We start from the raw sequence: 18,319 nt of genomic DNA on the forward strand, positions 1-18,319 counted from the left end.
AGTGCAGGATATCATGCCTTGGCATCTTTGCAGAGGCAGTTGCCATAAATCCTGAAAAAATCAATGCTGTGTTGAAATGGAAATAGTACGACCTTGTCGAGTAACAGAGTTGCAATTGTTCCTGGGCTTTGCAGGCTTTTGCAGATGATCTGTGATTACTTTCTCTCAGCTAGCTGTTCTCTCTCTTCTCTGGCCTTCCTGAAAGCACATGAATCCTGCCCTTGTCACAGCTCTGGAATCCCCAGACTCTGAAACTGGAGCTCATATCAGCCCCGGTGATTGCGTATGCTGATTTCGCCTTTCTACTTGGTAGTGGGCACCAGCCACCAGGGGCTTGGAGCTGCCTTGTTGCAGCTTGCTGAGATTGGGAGGAGGCTAATTTCCTGTGCAAGCGGAGGAATTGAGGGCATCGTTAACCACAGTACTATGGAGCTGCTGCCGCTGAAGTGGACTTTAACAGAGAAGTTCCTTGAATATTTTTTAGGCCACCGTTTTCAATGACAATAACCCACTGTACTAGCTGAGGACTGCAAAACTGGCCATTTATAAAAGGTGAGTCCTCAGCAGATTTGATTTTGAAATCCAGTACAGACCTATGGCCTGTATGACGAAGCAGGATTTCTGAGTTCGCTGGATAACAGCACTGAGTAAGACACAGAACAGCTCTTTTTATTTCAGTCCATGCTCCAGGTTTGGGAGAGTTACGGGTTTTATTCAGTGCGGTCATCCAGCAACTCAGTAATCCTGCTTTGTGATACAGGCCCCAGAAGGAAAAATTGGAACATGGATGGCATTTCTAGGCAAAGCCAGCCTCCAGCAGATTTTCACAACTCATTCCAGGGTGCCCGCAGATAACCATTCTCAGTGGAAGAATTACGCCACTCACCTTTTGTTAATGAGCTGGGCTCAGCTTCCAGCTGTCCAGTCTATTTCAAGTGCAGCATAGCAGCTGGCAGACCCAGTGATACCAGGGTTGTTTTTTTTTTTTATATTGGAGATGGAGACAGAGGCTGAGTAAAGAGGGCATTGGAAGCTGACAAGACACTGGAGCTGCTATGTCAATGGGACCTATTGGAAGAGGACTAGTGAGAGCTATACTGCCAGCAGGTACACCTGACTCCTGAGTTGCAGAGCCAAACTACTCCCTATCACCCATGGGGAAACGGCCCATGTGAGAGGTTGAACTATACCCTCCCTCCTACCAGCCAAGAAGAGGAGGTGGCCAGAACTTCTAACAAAAGTGGCATTTGCTAGCAACACCATATAAAGTTAAACACTAGTTAAACACCTTATTCAGAACCCCAATCAAATTTATGTTTTGCTGAGTATGGAAGAGGAACAGTGGAAGAGTGGGTTCCGGAAGTTTAAAACTACCCCCATGAGTCTTATCAAAAAACAAGAAGTCAGATATAGCAGGCAGTTGACGCCTGTTGGAAACATCAGGGGGGTCATCCTTCCCATAAAGTGCACTACAGATTAGCCAATTAGCCCATTAGAGGAATACCTTCAGGTGAGGCTGAAGTACCTGCGGATGCCTGTTCCTTTGTGTGTTTTAGCTCAGGCAGTCGGAAGCAAGGCTATCTGCAGTGTAGCACCAATTGATGGGTTTCAGGCACCTGGAATTTACATCACCTGGGATTAAGACCTGGTGGACTTGCATCAGCAAGGCCATCAGCCCATGGGATGTGGGCTGTACTGAGAATGAAGTCCCAATGAGGAAGTAGATTCCATGTGGTTAGTGAGAGAGGCCCCAGAGGAAAGGAATACCTTGGTGAAATCCCCAGAGTCGAGCGATCTCGCTGAAGGAGACCAGCCGGGAGAAAAGCTTGCTCAATCCTAGTGCAGCTGGGTGGATGCTGCAGGCAAATGGCTGGGAGTCGAGCCTGTAGCCAAAGATTGGGAGATAATCCAGCCCCTTCCACTTACTGAGATTGATACAGGGAAGAGATGGAGACTACAGGGCTGAGGATAAGGTAGTGGCACTCACCGATCAGTGTTGTTTCATTGCCCTTAAAGACATTGCCTCCACACTCGTAATTTATTTTACTGAACAGGTTTTCTTCTGTTTCTGCTGTACTCAGGAGGTGGCAGTTCCTGCAACTGCATTCCATTGCTGCAAGCAACGAAAGCACTGTATCACTCTACTCATGTCAGTGTCGTGGCTTTTGCCTTTGTGTGATCGCATACATTAAGTGATTCACCTGCAAGGTTATCCATGTGTGTGGTGTGAAATTGTGCTACATTTAGGAGGCTCTTTATCATTTTTAAATTGTCAATATAATCTTTAATAAATTAAGTCATTCGTATATTGTGCAATGAACGACTATTAATCATTCAATCAAACAGCTAGCATTTTCCAAATAACACATTATGCCCCCTCGGTGCAACAGTGCTAGGTGTAATGGCCATCTCAACAAACCATGAATAAAATCCAGCATACTGTATACAGTATGGTTTTGCATGGCTTATCAGTAAAGAACAGCATTCCTGAACAAAAGCATCCGATGTTCTCTATACCTTAGCTTCCCACTTGGACATTTTTAATCATGTGTTAAATATATTATAATGCTCTTAATTTGGGGTAATCCACTGTTACAAGAGAAAGACTTGCTTTGTTACAGTCACAATGAAATTGACAGGTCTTCCCACCTCTCCATCTCAGACTTCTCATTGTTTATTCCTTTAATTTCCAGTCTATTGTAATCTTTGCATTGCTGTCTGAAGTTCCAAGGAAGTAATACTCTGAAAATATTTCAATTTCTCATCACTTATCTGTTACTAATGAATGACAACCAATTCAAAAGAAACATTTTTCAAAAATCTGGTTTACTTATTTTATTATTTTTCCAGAATGACTTGTCTTCTATCTTCATCTGCATGCAAACAGGTAATAGGTTTAATGTATTGTTATTTTTCAGTGTTTATTTTAGTACATTTCTCGTAAGCATTACTCTATGGTAAGGCCTCTTCAGTCACAGTGGTTTTTACTTCATCATTATAATCAGAGTTGTTGCCCCGACACCCAACATAACTGGGGAAGAGAAGGTTTGCAGTGACTAACAGTAATTCCCAAAGGGGCACAATACTAGACAAGGTCTGCATTATGTACACACATTCTAATACTGCAGATGGTCATGGACACAGTTCTAAGAGTACATTACATTCACAATCCACTCAAACAAAGTTCAGAGCTTCTCAAGGAAACACAAAAGAACAAAAAATACTAATATCTATGTATTAAAAATACAGTTGCATGTATTCATACAGTGTTTTGGATGCAGTTCCATGGCAAACTTAAAATGTGTGTTAATCTTTAAGGGGATGTATTTTTTATTTTTAAAAAGGAGGAACATAACCCTGTCCTACGTAAGTAGTAAAAAAAGAGATTTGTGGAGCTTTTTGTGGCTCGATTAAAATAGTTTATCTGTAAAATGCATAATTATACAGCCAAATATAAGTCACTTCTGCATTTGCATGACTCACAAATGACAAAATCTGAATAGATGGGCTGCTACTAAAATTGAACTACTTTAACAATAGACACAGAAGAAAAAACGCTGCCCTTCAAATTGATTTTATAATCCTGCTGGACTAAAATGAAGTTACTTTTAGCTTTACTGCCAAATATTTAGACTGAAGTATTTACCACAGGACTAAGGTTCTCTATCACTAAATGTTTAGTATAGTGGTATCTTTAGACTTTCATGGTGAAAGGGGGGAAAAGCTCAAAGGACTAATCAAAATCTGGAGTGAGTTTATAGGTTCCAAGCTTTATCTACAAATGTCCTATAATCCACATCTGGGATGTCAACTGTATAGGAACCCACATTTCCCACAATGAAAACCTGCTGGTAAAGTCAGTATATACACAATCACAACACTGGTCTTTCTCAACAAACCCCATTAGCATTAGCAAAAAAAAAAAGTATTTACATTTAGAATTTAAACAACAACAAAAACGAAAAAACGAGAAAAATAGGAATATACAGTATATACCATGTAAATATATATAATGCATATAAAAAATAAACCATAATGCATTCACTCATTCTCTCCACACTGTCTCACCAGACCTACATCCCACACACAGACAGCACAAATAAATAACGTCCACATCATCAGCTCCGTTTCCGTTGAAAGCTTGGAGATTATTGTGTCAGTATATTAGTCCCGATGAAAGGGGGATGGCGAGCCCCTGTTTTAGCGGTGCGAGAAGCAGAGAAAAAGAAATTAGGGATGGCTGGAAATGGAGACTTGAGGAGAGCTCTCCACCTGCTTGAGGGGCCTCCTCCGTGGCCCAGGGGCCCGGGGACTGGCCCCTGACTGTCTGTAAACACCGGCTGCTTTATGGCTCTGCCTGGGAGCGAATGTCCGCCCGGGCCCTATATGTACATCGGAGTCTCCTGGCCAGTTAGGAGTCTGAACATGGCTGCTGGCATGGTCTTCATGTGGATCTGGGTGGGAGAAGGAGGGAGGAGGAAACATCTCTTCAGGGCACCTACACATTCCTTTTGTTCATCAGCCACTGATCTTTCATGTTCTCGATAAATGAACACATTTTTCAACAAATCAAGGCCTAACTGACAATTTTGAAAAAAATGAGTTGGTGTCATAAACATGTTGTTTATAGGGCATTAAATATACACTCAGTGAGCATTTTATTAGGTATTTATTAAACTTATTTAGACTTTTTGGTCTTCTGCTGCTGTAGCCTATCCACGTGTTTGACATGTGTTGAGAGATGCTCTTCTGTATACCACTGTTGTAATGTGTGGCTACTGGGTTACTGTCACCTTCCTGTTAGCTCTGTTTGCTTTGACCAGTCTGGCCTTTCTCCTCTGACCTCTCTCATTAACAACACGTTTTTGCTTGCTGGATGTTTTTTGTTTTTCACACCATTCTCTGCAAACTCCAGACCGTTGTGCGCAAAAATCCCAGGAGATCAGCAGTTTATGAGATACTCAAACCCCCCTGTCTGGCACCAACAATCGTTCCACGGTCAAAGTCACTTTGATCAAATTTTTTCCCCATTCTGATGTTTGGTCTGAAAAACAGCTGAACCTCTTGACAATGTGTGCATGCTTTTATACATTTAGTTGCTGCCACATGATTGGGTGATTAGATATTTGCAGTCACAAGCTGGTGTACAGGTCTACCTAATAAAGTGCTAACAGAGTATATGTGTGAAGTTTTACACAAAAAAATGTTGGAAGTTTGAAAAAAAAAAGCATAATTTCAAAGGTTTTATCTGCGTGTAGCCCATTCACTTTGGTATCTCAAAACCACTCAAAACGCAGATAGAACCTTATAATTCCAAGGTCATGAAATACCAGCCTTATCTTTGCAATTCAGCTGGATCATATTTTGTGGGGTTGCTATGAAGGTTTATAGTCCGCAGAACATTCATGAACATTCTATTGCTGGTCGACGTAGACTGTGGTCATTGCACTTAGCAAAAAAGTGTAAACACTGAATGTATTCAAGACAGCAACTTTGAATACTTATAATCCTCAGTCTATGAGTCTCTAAGTGATAATCAATGCAGGGAATCAACCTATTGTAAGCTTAGTAAGATATGAATATCATACAGCATTTGCAAAACTGAGTGTACAGACTGGCAAACCAAATGCACAGATTGCAAAACTGTGAGAGAACAGATTTTCATGTCGAAGTGTTGTTTTCAACGAGGGTGCTGAGAAGGGGCTCTGTACAAACCTGATTCAAGACCAAAACCCTGTTTTATAGAATCTACAGAATTCCCTTACTTATAAAGAAAAGTATGACAGAATGCAATATTCTCTGACAGTTTGCATTCTGTATCCTTTCGATTCAGTGTGTCTGTCAGAAATAAAGGCATGAAAAGTGCCTAAAAACGTAGAAATGCTTGTTGCTGGGGCAGTACCATATCGGTACATAAAACTGTACCCCTAGCCAGCAATATAAAGTATTATTAATGTATACCTTTTTTTGCTTGGAAAGTGTCCATGTTTGTACCCAAAGAAAACATTACTTTACTTTCAAGGTACATTGGGGAAATTCGAAGAACATGGATCCATGAAGAACAAAAATGTACCTCCACAGTGACTTTATTTCTGAGAGGGTGAGAGCAGGTGTGGAATCCTTCCGTTCCGTAACCCTTCCGTTACCCTTGTATGTGAATGGACACAGTCATACAGCCTGGAGCCATGCTCGTGTGTGTGTTCACTGGTCACCTGGCCCATGCTCACGTGTGTGTGTGTGTGTGTGTGTTCACTGCTCACCTCTCCCACGCTCATGTGTGTGTGTGTTCACTGCTCACCTCTGCCATGCTCATGTGTGTGTGTGTGTTCACTGCTCACCTCTCCCACGCTCATGTGTGTGTGTGTGTGTTCACTTCTCACCTCTCCCATGCTCACGTGTGTGTGTTCACTGTTAACCTCGCCCAAGCTCAAGTGTGTGTGTTCAGTGCTCACCTCGCCCACGGAGTTGGACAGGGCCTGGACGATCTTCTCATGGGCCGTGGCCACCACACTCTGCCCGTTGATCTCGATGATGCGGTGTCCCACACGGACCCCTCCTCGCTCCGCGATGCCACCGCGCATTAGACTGCAGATCTGAGAGAGAGAGGGGGGAGAGAAGAGAGAGACAGAGATTTCATTTCTTTGTCCCCTTTGTTTAAACATTGTAAAGGTATTTACAGAAATAAATAACCTTCAATCCATATCAATGTTTGTCAAATAAATTAAAAAGGGACACCAAAAACGGTTTAAAAGAACCAAATATAACACCCAATAAAATCCTTTTGTAACTAATGATTTTTTTAAATTAGACCTCCAGTAAAACAATGATCAGACCAGTAATACCATAAATAAGTAAAAACACAATAAAACCAACAAAAGTAAAAAAATAAATATATTCAAACTGACTCTTTCCAATTCCACCTGCCTTACCCACGTTTATTTACAAACATAACTTGTAGCCCAAGATAGCCTTGTTAACACAACATATTTTCCGAAAGATACTTAAATTACGAAGCAGAGACAGGGAGTGTGAGAGAGAGAGACAGAGAGAGAGAGATTTTGAGTCTGGGAAAGTTAACAGCTGTCTGCTTTAAATGACTGCCAATTGATGCCCTAATAAGCCCTTACAGTGTTTGAGTGGCTGAGAAACTCTTTCCCAGCCTGTAGCTCTTTTCCAGCCCGTAGCAGACTGGGCCTTTATGGAAGTTTCACAAGTTTCAGAAAATGCCGTTTTTATTGGGACTGCAGCATTAACACATTTCTATTTGCCGCTTTTCCATTTTCTACATTCTAACCAATGTGGTGAATGCAGGGCACTCTTTTATTGTACTTTGTAAAATTGATCACAAGTAAATGTGCAATGAACAGATTTTGTGCAATGTGCAATGAACAGGAACAGGAGAAAGAGAGAGAGAAACAATTAGTTCTGTACTTGACGGGAAATGATTACACAGCACAAAACCAAATGCAATTGCAAGTCTACTATGGACCACAAGGGGGTGAAATGGCCTAGAGAACATCCTGACTGCGATGCTGTGTGTGAGTGGAGTTTAGATACATGTCAGCACAGGACTGAAGGCCTCTCTTCAGACTCACAATGCCGTTCTGCACACTGAAGCCCAGCTGGTACTTCAGGTCCGGACGCTTTATGAGCACGGTGGTGACTGGAGGACAGCTCACGATGTTCAGCTTCACCTGGACCTGGTTCTTCAGGCCCTAACGTGTAAACCCAGACAGGAAACAGTTATAGACCACAGGGCTGCAGCAAAAAACATATATCTCCATTCTTCCCCTTCATTTCTGTCTTATCTCTATTTGAATCATTTATTTGACATGGCCATTGCTTCAAGGCAAAAGGAAACCGACACATAGCAGCATATTTGATGTACACTTTAGCTGTACTGCAGGACTTCCATGTAATTTATGGCATAGTATGCAGGATATCTACCCTGAAAAGATCATTTCTGGGCATGCTGCTCTTTACTGTGTGAGGAAGGGTAGGTGTGGCTACAGAGCCGGTCAGGTGGGATCAGGCTTAGGCTAACTGGATAATGTTGTGATGGAAGTGAAGAAGCGAAAGTACAGCATAGTGAAAAGTTAACGAGTCAACCGTGGAACTGCTTATCCTTGTGGTGACAGCTATTGAAAAAACAGAGATATAAAGGATTTGAAATATAAGAACCAAGATAACTGTGTAGGTAACAGAGGACCACAGCAAGGCGTGAAATCCTGCATAGTATGCTGTTAAATTCCTTATACAGAGTTTCGCTGAAGTACAAGCTGCTGTCTCAATCAAACCAGAAAAAGATAAATAAAAAAACAATAAAACCCAATAAAAAACAATAAACAATAAAACAATAAAATTCATAACAACAATAAATGTCATAGAATCAATAAGAACAAGAACTTCCATGGACTTAAATTCCTTATACTTAGTTTTACTGAAGTACTCGATTCTGTCTCATTTGATGCCACCCAGCCCAGCCCAGCCCAGCCCAACACAACCCAGCCCAACACAACCCAAACCAAACCAAACCCAGCCCAGCCCAGACAACCAACCCAACCCAACCCAACCTAACCTAACCTAACCTAACCTAACCTATCCCAACCAAACCAAACCAAACCAAACCAAACCAAACCAAACCCAGCCCAGCCCAGCCCAGCCCAGCCCAACACAACCCAAACCAAACCCAGCCCAGCCCAGCCCAGCCCAGCCCTGCCCAGACAACCAACCCAACCCAACCTAACCTAACCTAACCTAACCTAACCTAACCTATCCCAATCAAACCAAACCAAACCAAACCCAGCCCAGCCCAATCCAACCCAACCCAGCCCAGCCCAGCCCAGCCCAGCCCAGCCCAATCCAACCCAACCCAACCCAACCCAAACTCCTGCGGCAGCACCTTGATGATGCCCTGGCAGGTGGCGAGGGGCAGCCCCACCAGGCTGGTGTTGTTGATGGACATGATCTGGTCCCCGATGCTCAGCTTGCTGGAGCGGGCTGCGGGGCCTCCGTTCATCATGTTGGCCAGGATGACCGTGGGCAGGATGGAGCCCCAGCCCGACTCCACAATGACCACACCCAAAATCTCCCCCTTCTGCTTCTCAAGCTGCAGCTGTGGGGTAGGGGGAGGGGTTACCATGGAGACCGCAGAGAGAGGGGTGAGTGCTCAGGTCAGAGAGAGAAACATTCATATTGTATTCATATGCCAATTCCTATATCGATGTGTATACTTTGGCAGTATATACCAATGTATTTCATGCCAATAAAGCATTGTTAACTAGATATGGTGCTAGTTCCCCCAAAAGAGGGGTTTACATTGATAGGTTTGAGCAATTAAGGTTAGATTTGTTATAATGTCATTGATCAACTTGTTTTTGGTTTTAACTTAATTCAAATTCACATCCACGCATACACACATACACATACACATACACACAAACACACACACACACACACACACACACACTCACCCACACACACACACGCATGCACACTCTGCAACAGCCCTCCCACTGTTAGGGACAGCTGGCCACATATACGGTTGAACTGTTGTTCATAAGAGTATTACAGGAACAGGAACAGAGTCCCTGGGAAGTCTGAGTCCCATGTATATTCCATCCCGGGAATGTTATTACATTCATTACACCTCTGACCAGGCTACTTAAACCCTCACTTGTGGTTATTGTGCTAAGATTCGGACATAATTAGCATTCCCTCGCGAATCTCCCTTTGCACATCGTAAATAAAGCTTTTCAATTGGAGAGTGGCTGTCGAGTGTGTTACTACGCTGTATCCCCACTTGGTTCCACAAAAGGAGAATACTCCCACCAACATCAACTTCTAATTTGCCCTGGGCCAGAGTGGCATGCGTAAGTGCTCCATCGTTCTGTCTCTGCACAGCATGAAAACAATAAAGGGCTGCTGATTCAGTTCAAGGGGGAGCCCCGTGGTTTGAGGCATGAGGATGCCCACACACACAAAACCAAGTGTGCTGCCCAGTACTGTACAGTTATTCAGCTAATGCTTTCGTACAAAGCAACTTCCAGTTTATTAGACTAAGCAGGAAACCAATGTGGGGTTAAGGGCCTTGCTCAGGGGCCCAACAGCTATCAAGGATCTTAACATTGGAGCTGGAACCGTTACTTTACACTAATGGCATTTGGCAGACGCTCTTATCCAGAGCGACGTACAGTTGATTAGGCTAAGCAGGAGACAATCCTCCCCTGGAGCAATGCAGGGTTAAGTGCCTTGCTCAAGGGCCCAATGGCTGTGCGGATCTTATTGTGGCTACACCGGGGATCGAACCACCGACCTTCCGGGTCCCATGCACAGTGCCTTAGCCACAGGGCTACAGGCTGCCCTGTCACCCATTGGCGCTCACCTCTTTGCAGTTCTCCGAGTTGGAGAAGTGGATGAGGTCGTCGTTGTACATCTCCTGCGTGTTGATGATGTCGCTGTACTCCTTCTGACTCAGGTCCTCAGGGTTGATCCCATTGGCTCTCAGGAACTCTTGGTAGGCCACACTGAATGCCTGTCCGATGGACTGTGCAATAAGCTGTGCCTGTGGGAGAGGAAGCACCGGAATACATCAGTGGCAAAGACAAACAGTCACTGTGCCAGCCATGGAGGGGAAAGTATTCATACATATAGAAGACAAAATGGTGCCACAGGTCAGGTGAAATAATGTGGTAATGTGTTTTCAGTGGACAACAGAAGATCCACCCCGCCAAAAAACAGTAGATATAAAGAAGTTATGATTTAATTGCATTTCCCACCTTGCCCATTCCAAAACAAAGGAAGTATTGAACATTTATTTATTTATGTGTGCAGTTCTGTGCACGATTTGTTCTATCTTCTCCACCAGTGAGTGCTGGCTTTTACCCCTGGCATGACTAACAGTGAAAAGGGAATCTATGAATCCAAAACAGCCCAGCTAAATAAAGTCCCCTTGTCAGTGAAGTCAGAAACCACTGCGTTTCTATAAAGTCCAAGAAGTTTGCACAAAGCAGCCAGGAAATGGGGGGGGGGGGGCAAAGTTCAGTTTAATGTTTCATTGCGACTGTCTCCCTTGGGCACCGTGAACGGAACTAGCTGGGTCTGAAAAGACTTGAATGCAGGCTGAGGAACTGCACTGTTCATAGATTGGTAGTTAAAAGACGGCTTCACACTGATCGCCACAGAGCAGTTCTTGGGCTACAGAAAGCATGGAAATGACCCATCCACGGTCACTGCCAATCAAGGCTCTTTTCTGAGAACATTATGTAAAAAAAGAGATAATCTACTCCCTATTTTTCATCTGGCCCCTGTACCTCAAGTCTAAATCAGACCAAAGTACAGTAAGTCAGTATTCTCATAAGGCAGCACAAAAAATACACTTAAGCCATCTCCCCAATCTGCGGAGACGCATTAAATGATGAATATATAGTTCACAGCAGGCAATTGTTAAAAGTAAATGTAATTTGACCAACGGAACACTCACAAGCATAAAACAGGAGCCTTGGCTAAATGGCTTGCACGCGCAAACACTGACTCATCAGTCTTTAAGTATCGGTCCATCTCATTAAGCCCGGCACAGTCTGAGGAACAACTGCAATGCAGAGGAAGGCTCAGAGGCTCAGCGGAGCCCGGGGACTGGCCAGGGCCAGCCGTCAGCCAATCAGCGCCCGGGTTCCCCAGCCCAGCGCCACATCACCAGGCAGCCTTTGCTTATCACCTGAGGCTAGCGGTAGCGGTAGAGCCCCCTTGTGTGGCTGCTCACTGTTTCCCACTGAGGCTGCTGTTTTTATTAAGCCGTTGCGTTCAGGGCTTAATGTTTTATTGCTGTTACTCAGGGATACTTGGCAATTGCTAGTGTCAGAATGGCAGGTTCCCTACCTAGGGCACAGTAAACAGTACAGCTTGAACACCCTGAAGGCTTCTTTCGTACATTGACAACTGAAATATGCTGCATATTCTTCCTGATATCATAAAGTGATGCTTTCACTTTATTTCTGCTGACAGAAACTGAAACTGAAAAACCTTAGTCTCCTTTTACAAAGCCTGAATAAATTAGGTACCATAGGTCTTACTTTTTAATGTTTACCTTTCATTCCAGGAACTCATTTAGTTGCCCTTTGTACTTTGTAAGAGAGATACAGTACTGTACAACATCAGTACAACATTGGATTTAACCTTTTTGTATATAGTAGATCGTTCCCCTTGAAAAAACACATGTTCAAAGCTACAAGTTCTATTTTTTCAAGAAATAATTATAACGTGTCTGAAATGATACATTCCAGTATTTGATTTTGTAGGTAAATGTAACAGGCCTGTCGTTTCCTTCTTATATTGGAATTTTAGAACCTTGCTTCTAGTCATCTGTTACTTGACCATTTATTAGATATTACAAAGCAAATGGCAATCATTGATTTATAAAAATTATAACGGTGGGTAGCACTGCCGCCTCACAGTAAGGTTGGGTTGGAATCCCGGTCGGCCGGGGCCTCTCTGTGTGGAGTTTGCATGTTCTCCCCGTGTCTGCATGGGTTTCCTCCGGGTACTCCGGTTTCCTCCCACAGTCCAAAGACATGCAGGTTAGGCTGATTGGAGAGTCTAAATTGCCTGTGGGTATGAGTGTGTGAGTGAATGGTGTGTGTGTCCTGTGATGGACTGGCGACCTGTCCAGGGTGTATTCCTGCCTTTCGCCCCAATTTCTGCTGGGATAAGCTCCAGCCCCCCTGCGACCTTGTTCAGGATAAGCAGGCTAAGATAATGGATGGATAGATATCCTTAGTTCTCTGAGCACTCCTGGATATATATGCTAGTGGTTATTGTTATTTTATGATGCTTATATCTATTGTAGGTGCACAGCAAGGGCCGATCTGTTTCAGGATTTTGTGCCAACCTCTGCTCTTAATTATTGAATTAACTGAATCATGTCTAAATCTGATATGTGTTTAAGCACCAGCTACAGTCACAGACTGCATATGTATCCTAAAGATTTTACTGATCCAGTGAAGGAGTGGACCAGTGTAGTCTATAGAGGGCTCAGAAAGCTAAAATTAAGGTAATTGTTTGGAACAAAAACCAGCATGATGATGGGCCCTCCAGGACCGGATTTGGGCACCGCTGCTGTTGGTGTATATTCATATGTGGTAATCGATTACTACTCCAAATTCCAAACTTCCCCGCTCCCCCCTCCCCCATTACACATGCACACACACACCCACAGACATATACTGTACATGCACATACACACACACACACATGTGCACACGCATACACACGCACATGGACATGTACTGCACATGCATGCGCACATACACACACACAAACAAACATACAAAGGCATAGACAGACAAGCATTCTGTGTTCTAATTTTGTAGAGATAACACGCATCAAACGAGAGTGCAACATACAGTACGTTGTCTACAACCTCCTATTTGTTTTGGCCTTTGATGAATTGACAGGCAAGACTCCCTCAGATCGGTCAGATCTAGAACACAGCCAATCGGAAGCGAACAGCAACAGGAAACAGGAAGCACTCACGTCCTCCGACTCGAAGACGTGGCAGATCATCTTGTACTGCTTCTTGCCGTCTGTGGTGCCGGGCGTGGTCTCGATGCAGTCCTGCGAGGCGGTGCGCGGCATGCGGCGGCGGGCCATCAGCACCACGATGTTCCCGATGTCGGCGATGTAGGAGATGGTGCGCAGGGCGTTGTCCATCATGGTCTCCTAGGCAACAACACACAGGATCAACACTCTCAACACGGCCTGCACTGGGGTACAGTGAACACTGATAACACTCCCAACACGGCCTGCACTGGGGTACAGTGAACACTGATAACACTCTCAACACTGCCTGCACTGGGGTACAGTGAACACTGATAACACTCTCAACACTGCCTGCACTGGGGTACAGTGAACACTGATAACACTCTCAACACTGCCTGCACTAAGGTACAGTGAACACTGATAACACTCTCAACACTGCCTGCACTAAGGTACAGTGAACACTGATAACACTCTCAACACTGCCTGCACTAAGGTACAGTGAACACTGATAACACTCTCAACACTGCCTGCACTAAGGTACAGTGAACACTGATAATACTCTCAACACTGCCTGCACTGGGGTACGCCGAATGCTGATAACTGACTGTCCAGCATCCTTGCAAGATGCTGGTCTATGCTCTCCGTGGTTAGTGGAAGACATTTCAACAATGGGACAGGTCAGCAAATACAGTATGATACAAGGATAAAAGCTAAATACTGGATACAATTGAAAATTTTACAATTAAAAATGTGTTGCAAACTAGAATCTAGGTCTTGAAGGAGACGAGACGGATGCCTTCCAGAGACTCTCGCCAGCATGTCCCACAGAGATGACAGTTATTTCGCTTTTATCGAAAGTGACTTACGGTCGTTAAAACCAAACAGGGGCCAATCACCCCTGGAGCAATGTGGGGCTAAAGGCCTTGCTCAAGCTGATCGTATTGAGGCTACACTTGAACCACCAACCTTCCAGGTCTCAGTCAATCATCAACCACTAGGCTATAGCCTGCCCCCGAATGAAAACCAGCAGGATGGTAGATTTCCAGGAACAAGGATTGGACAGCTCTGACTTTCATGAATTTTCAAACATTTGATGTTTGAGCAGATACACACGGGTAGCGTCCTTTTAAAAACATACCATAGGTGAGATGAGCAGCCATAGAGGAAGTAGCGAGAGAACAAGACTGCTCAGTCATCCGACTGGAGCTGAAAGATACATCATTACTTAGACGGGAAAATTAATTAGTCCATTTGTCTGTTCTCACCATGCACAGAGCCTGTAACCTTTACAGCTGCACGCATAGCGGAAATCCCACCATCTGAATATACTGCATACCGGCAGCCACAGATCAGGCGTGGAGATGCCGGTTCTAGGGAAGCCGGTTTTTCAAAAAGCCAAAACAATGGGCTCCGAAATGAAAGGGAAGTGTTGGTGAATCTGCCTTCTGCCTTTCAAATCACATCCCAGGAGACAAATTCCCAGACAAATTATTGTGGTATTACCTCAGTCTCTCGACAGCAGTTTTTATCTATGTGTATAAACCGCCTTGTTCTTTCACCCTCTTATGTCATGCGCTTCTGGCACATTTCCTCCTTCTTCTCTCATTCTTCTCAGTCTCGTTTGTTGTTCATGATGACTGAAGAGGGCATGAGCAAACTGATGCTTACGGCCAGGCACGATTCCACAGTACTTCTTGCCCCAAGACCAAGTTCACATTTTTTCAAGTGAATACAGATCTTTGTGTACACACATAAATACTGTGTATGCTCTTACGTAATTTTTGTGTATTTAATGTTTTTGCTGAAGGCTTCGCCTACTCTGTTTTTCTGTTATAACAGCTCATCTTTCTGGAGCCTTTCTGATGTGTGTGTGCATGTGTGTGTGTGAGAGTGCTTGTATGCGTGTGTGTGTGTGTGAGAGAGAGAGAGTGCTTGTTTGTGTGTATGTGCATGTGTGTTTGTCTGTGTGTGCGTGGATGTTTGTGTTTCAGAAGTCTCACTCTCTTGCTCACATGCCTGTGTATGTGTCAGTGTCTGTGTGCTTGTGTGTATGTGTCTGTATGTGTGTGTCTGCATGCGTGCGTGTGTGTATGGGTCTGTGTGTGCATGCGTGAGTATGTGTCTGCATGCATGTGTGTATGTGTCTGTGTGTGCGTGCGTGTGTGCATGTGTCTGTGTGCGTGTGTGTGCGTGTGCCTGCATGCGTGTGTGCATGTGTCTGTGTGCGTGTGTGTGCGTGTCTGCGTGCGTGTGTGCATGTGTCTGTGTGCGCGCGTGTGTGTCTGCGTGCGTGTGTGCATGTGTCTGTGTGCATGTGTGTGCGTGTGTGTGTCTGCGTGTGTGTGTGCATGTGTCTGTGTGCGCGTGTGTGTTTGCGTGCGTGTGTGCATGTGCCTGTGTGCGCGTGTGTGTCTGCGTGAGTGTGTGCATGTGTCTGTGTGCGCGTGTGTGAGTGCGTGTGTCTGCGTGAGTGTGTGCATGTGTCTGTGTGCGCGTGCGTGTGTCTGTGTGTGCGTGTGTACGTGTCTGTGTGTGCGTGTGTGTGTCTGTGTGTGTGCATGTGTCTGTGTGCGTGTGTGTGCGTGTGTGTGCGTGTGTGTGTCTGCGTGCGTGTGTGCATGTGTCTGTGTGCGCGTGTGTGCGTGTGTGTGTCTGCGTGCGTGTGTGCATGTGTCTGTGTGAGTGTGTGCATGTGTCTGTGTGTGCGTGTGTGCGTGCGTGTGTGCGTGCGTGTGTCTGCGTGAGTGTGTGCATGTGTCTGTGTGCGTGCGTGTGTACGTGTCTGTGTGTGCGTGCGTGTGTCTGCGTGAGTGTGTGCATGTGTCTGTGTGCGTGCGTGTGTACGTGTCTGTGTGTGCGTGTGTGTGTCTGCGCGTGTGTGTGCATGTGTCTGTGTGCGCGTGTGTGTGTCTGCATGCGTGTGTGCATGTGTGTGCGTGTGTGTGTGTGTGTCTGCGTGCGTGTGTGCATGTGTCTGTGTGCGCGTGTGTGTGTCTGCGTGCGTGTGTGCATGTGTCTGTGTGTGCGTGTGTGTGCGTGTGTCTGCATGCGTGTGTGCATGTGTCTGTGTGCGTGCGTGTGTATGTGTCTGTGTGTGCGTGTGTGTGTCTGCGTGCGTGCGTGTGTGCATGTGTCTGTGTGTGCGTGTGTGTGCGTGTGTCTGCATGCGTGTGTGCATGTGTCTGTGTGCGTGCGTGTGTCTGCGTGCGTGCGTGTGTGCATGTGTCTGTGTGCGCGTGTGTGCGCGTGTGTGCGTGTGTGTGTCAGCACTCTCCCTCTCTCTCCTGCCCACTCGCACCAGCTGCCAGAGCCTCACAGTTCATTTTGACAGAAAGAAAGTGCTGAGTGTCAGGCGAGGACTGGGGCAGATCCACACTGCTGCTGAGGGTGCCAGCCATCCCACACACCGATGTTCAGACTCAACACTTCTGTTCAGCCCCGGGAACCAACACGCAGGCTGGCAGCAGCGCGGAACATATACCAGCCCATCATATCTGGGAGAAAATGTCAGCAGTGCTCGGGGAAACACCCGAACCTACACTACCGTATAGCCTGGTCTGGGAAATGCACACTCCAGTTTGTATTTAAGATGCCCTGCCTTACTGCGCTGACATGCTGTAACTGAGGGCACAGCATTTTATAGGGTGTAATATAATTATACCACCCTTATCTTACCTAGGAGTGACTTATGGCTTCCAGTAAGGGTGGAATAATAGTAATAACATTCATCACTTGTCATGTTAAGGGAAGATACTGTGCATCTGCTGTGATGTAATCTACTGACTTCAGTTAGCTTAAAATTGTTCAGTGAAATTGTTCTGTGTTTTACATGACTGGTGTTCCGGGGAAACGTTTGAAATAAAGCTTGTTGACCCTGATGGTGGCTATCAACCACACCCTACATCATGATGAGTCCATTCCCACAGACCATTGTCACAGCTCTCATTTCTTAAATATCACACTCACATGCCGATAGAGGATTTAAGGCCCTAATTAGCAATGCAGCAATGTACATTAGCCCTTAATGAACAATAACAATGTGAGCATCCACATTGATGAACAATAACGTTCTGTATATAGTTCTTGGCTATTTCATTTTGAACATGACGCCCTGAACCCACGATATCGTTCGTCACTGTCCTTGTCATTATAGTTGTAGTGTGAACTTCATCTACTTCAGTGAGAATGATTTTTTAAAATTATATAATGTATGTATAGTTATCGCCATAGTCATAGTTCTTGGTTGTTTACTCACTGTTCTGTACCTAATACACCAGTATCATACCCACATGCTGGTAGAGGGGTTAATCACTGTTCTGTAGCTAGTACACCAGTATCACACCCACATGCTGGTAGAGGGGTTACTCACTGTTCTGTACCTAGTACACCAGTATCACACACACATGCTGGTAGAGGGGTTACTCACTGTTCTGTAGCTAGTACCCCAGTATCACACCCACATGCTGGTAGAGGGGTTACTCACTGTTCTGTACCTAGTACACCAGTATCACATCCACATGCTGGGAGAGGGGTTATTCACTGTTCTGTACCTAGTACACCAGTATCACATCCACATGCTGGGAGAGGGGTTATTCACTGTTCTGTACCTAGTACACCAGTATCACACCCACATGCTGGTAGTGTGGTTACTCAGCGTTCTGTACCTAGTACACCAGCATCACACCCACATGCTGATAGAGGATTTTTCTTGCCGAGTTACAAGCAAAAAAAGAAAATAACAAGCAAAACAAATAAATGACTTGCTTGTTTTCAGCTTCAAAAT

The 18,319-nt window shown here is 44.9% G+C and overlaps 1 protein-coding gene across 2 annotated transcripts in view; it reads right to left on the bottom strand.

Annotated features, from left to right (window-relative positions):
- Nucleotides 1–2,820: 2,820 nt before the first annotated feature.
- The window catches only part of LOC133131455 (amyloid-beta A4 precursor protein-binding family A member 2-like), an 86,968-nt gene continuing 71,469 nt past the window's right edge, over nt 2,821–18,319 (bottom strand). For both annotated transcript variants that reach the window (XM_061246828.1, XM_061246827.1), the window contains 6 exons: nt 13,531–13,716; nt 10,385–10,564; nt 8,903–9,115; nt 7,596–7,715; nt 6,453–6,593; nt 2,821–4,454 (listed from right to left, as the gene is read on the bottom strand). In XM_061246828.1, the coding sequence (XP_061102812.1) occupies nt 4,383–4,454; nt 6,453–6,593; nt 7,596–7,715; nt 8,903–9,115; nt 10,385–10,564; nt 13,531–13,716 (912 nt within the window). In that variant the 3' untranslated portion in view covers nt 2,821–4,382. The remainder of the gene's footprint in view (nt 4,455–6,452; nt 6,594–7,595; nt 7,716–8,902; nt 9,116–10,384; nt 10,565–13,530; nt 13,717–18,319) is intronic.

Source organism: Conger conger, chromosome 6 (assembly GCF_963514075.1).
Source record: "Conger conger chromosome 6, fConCon1.1, whole genome shotgun sequence".
Classification (NCBI taxonomy): Eukaryota; Metazoa; Chordata; class Actinopteri; order Anguilliformes; family Congridae; genus Conger; species Conger conger.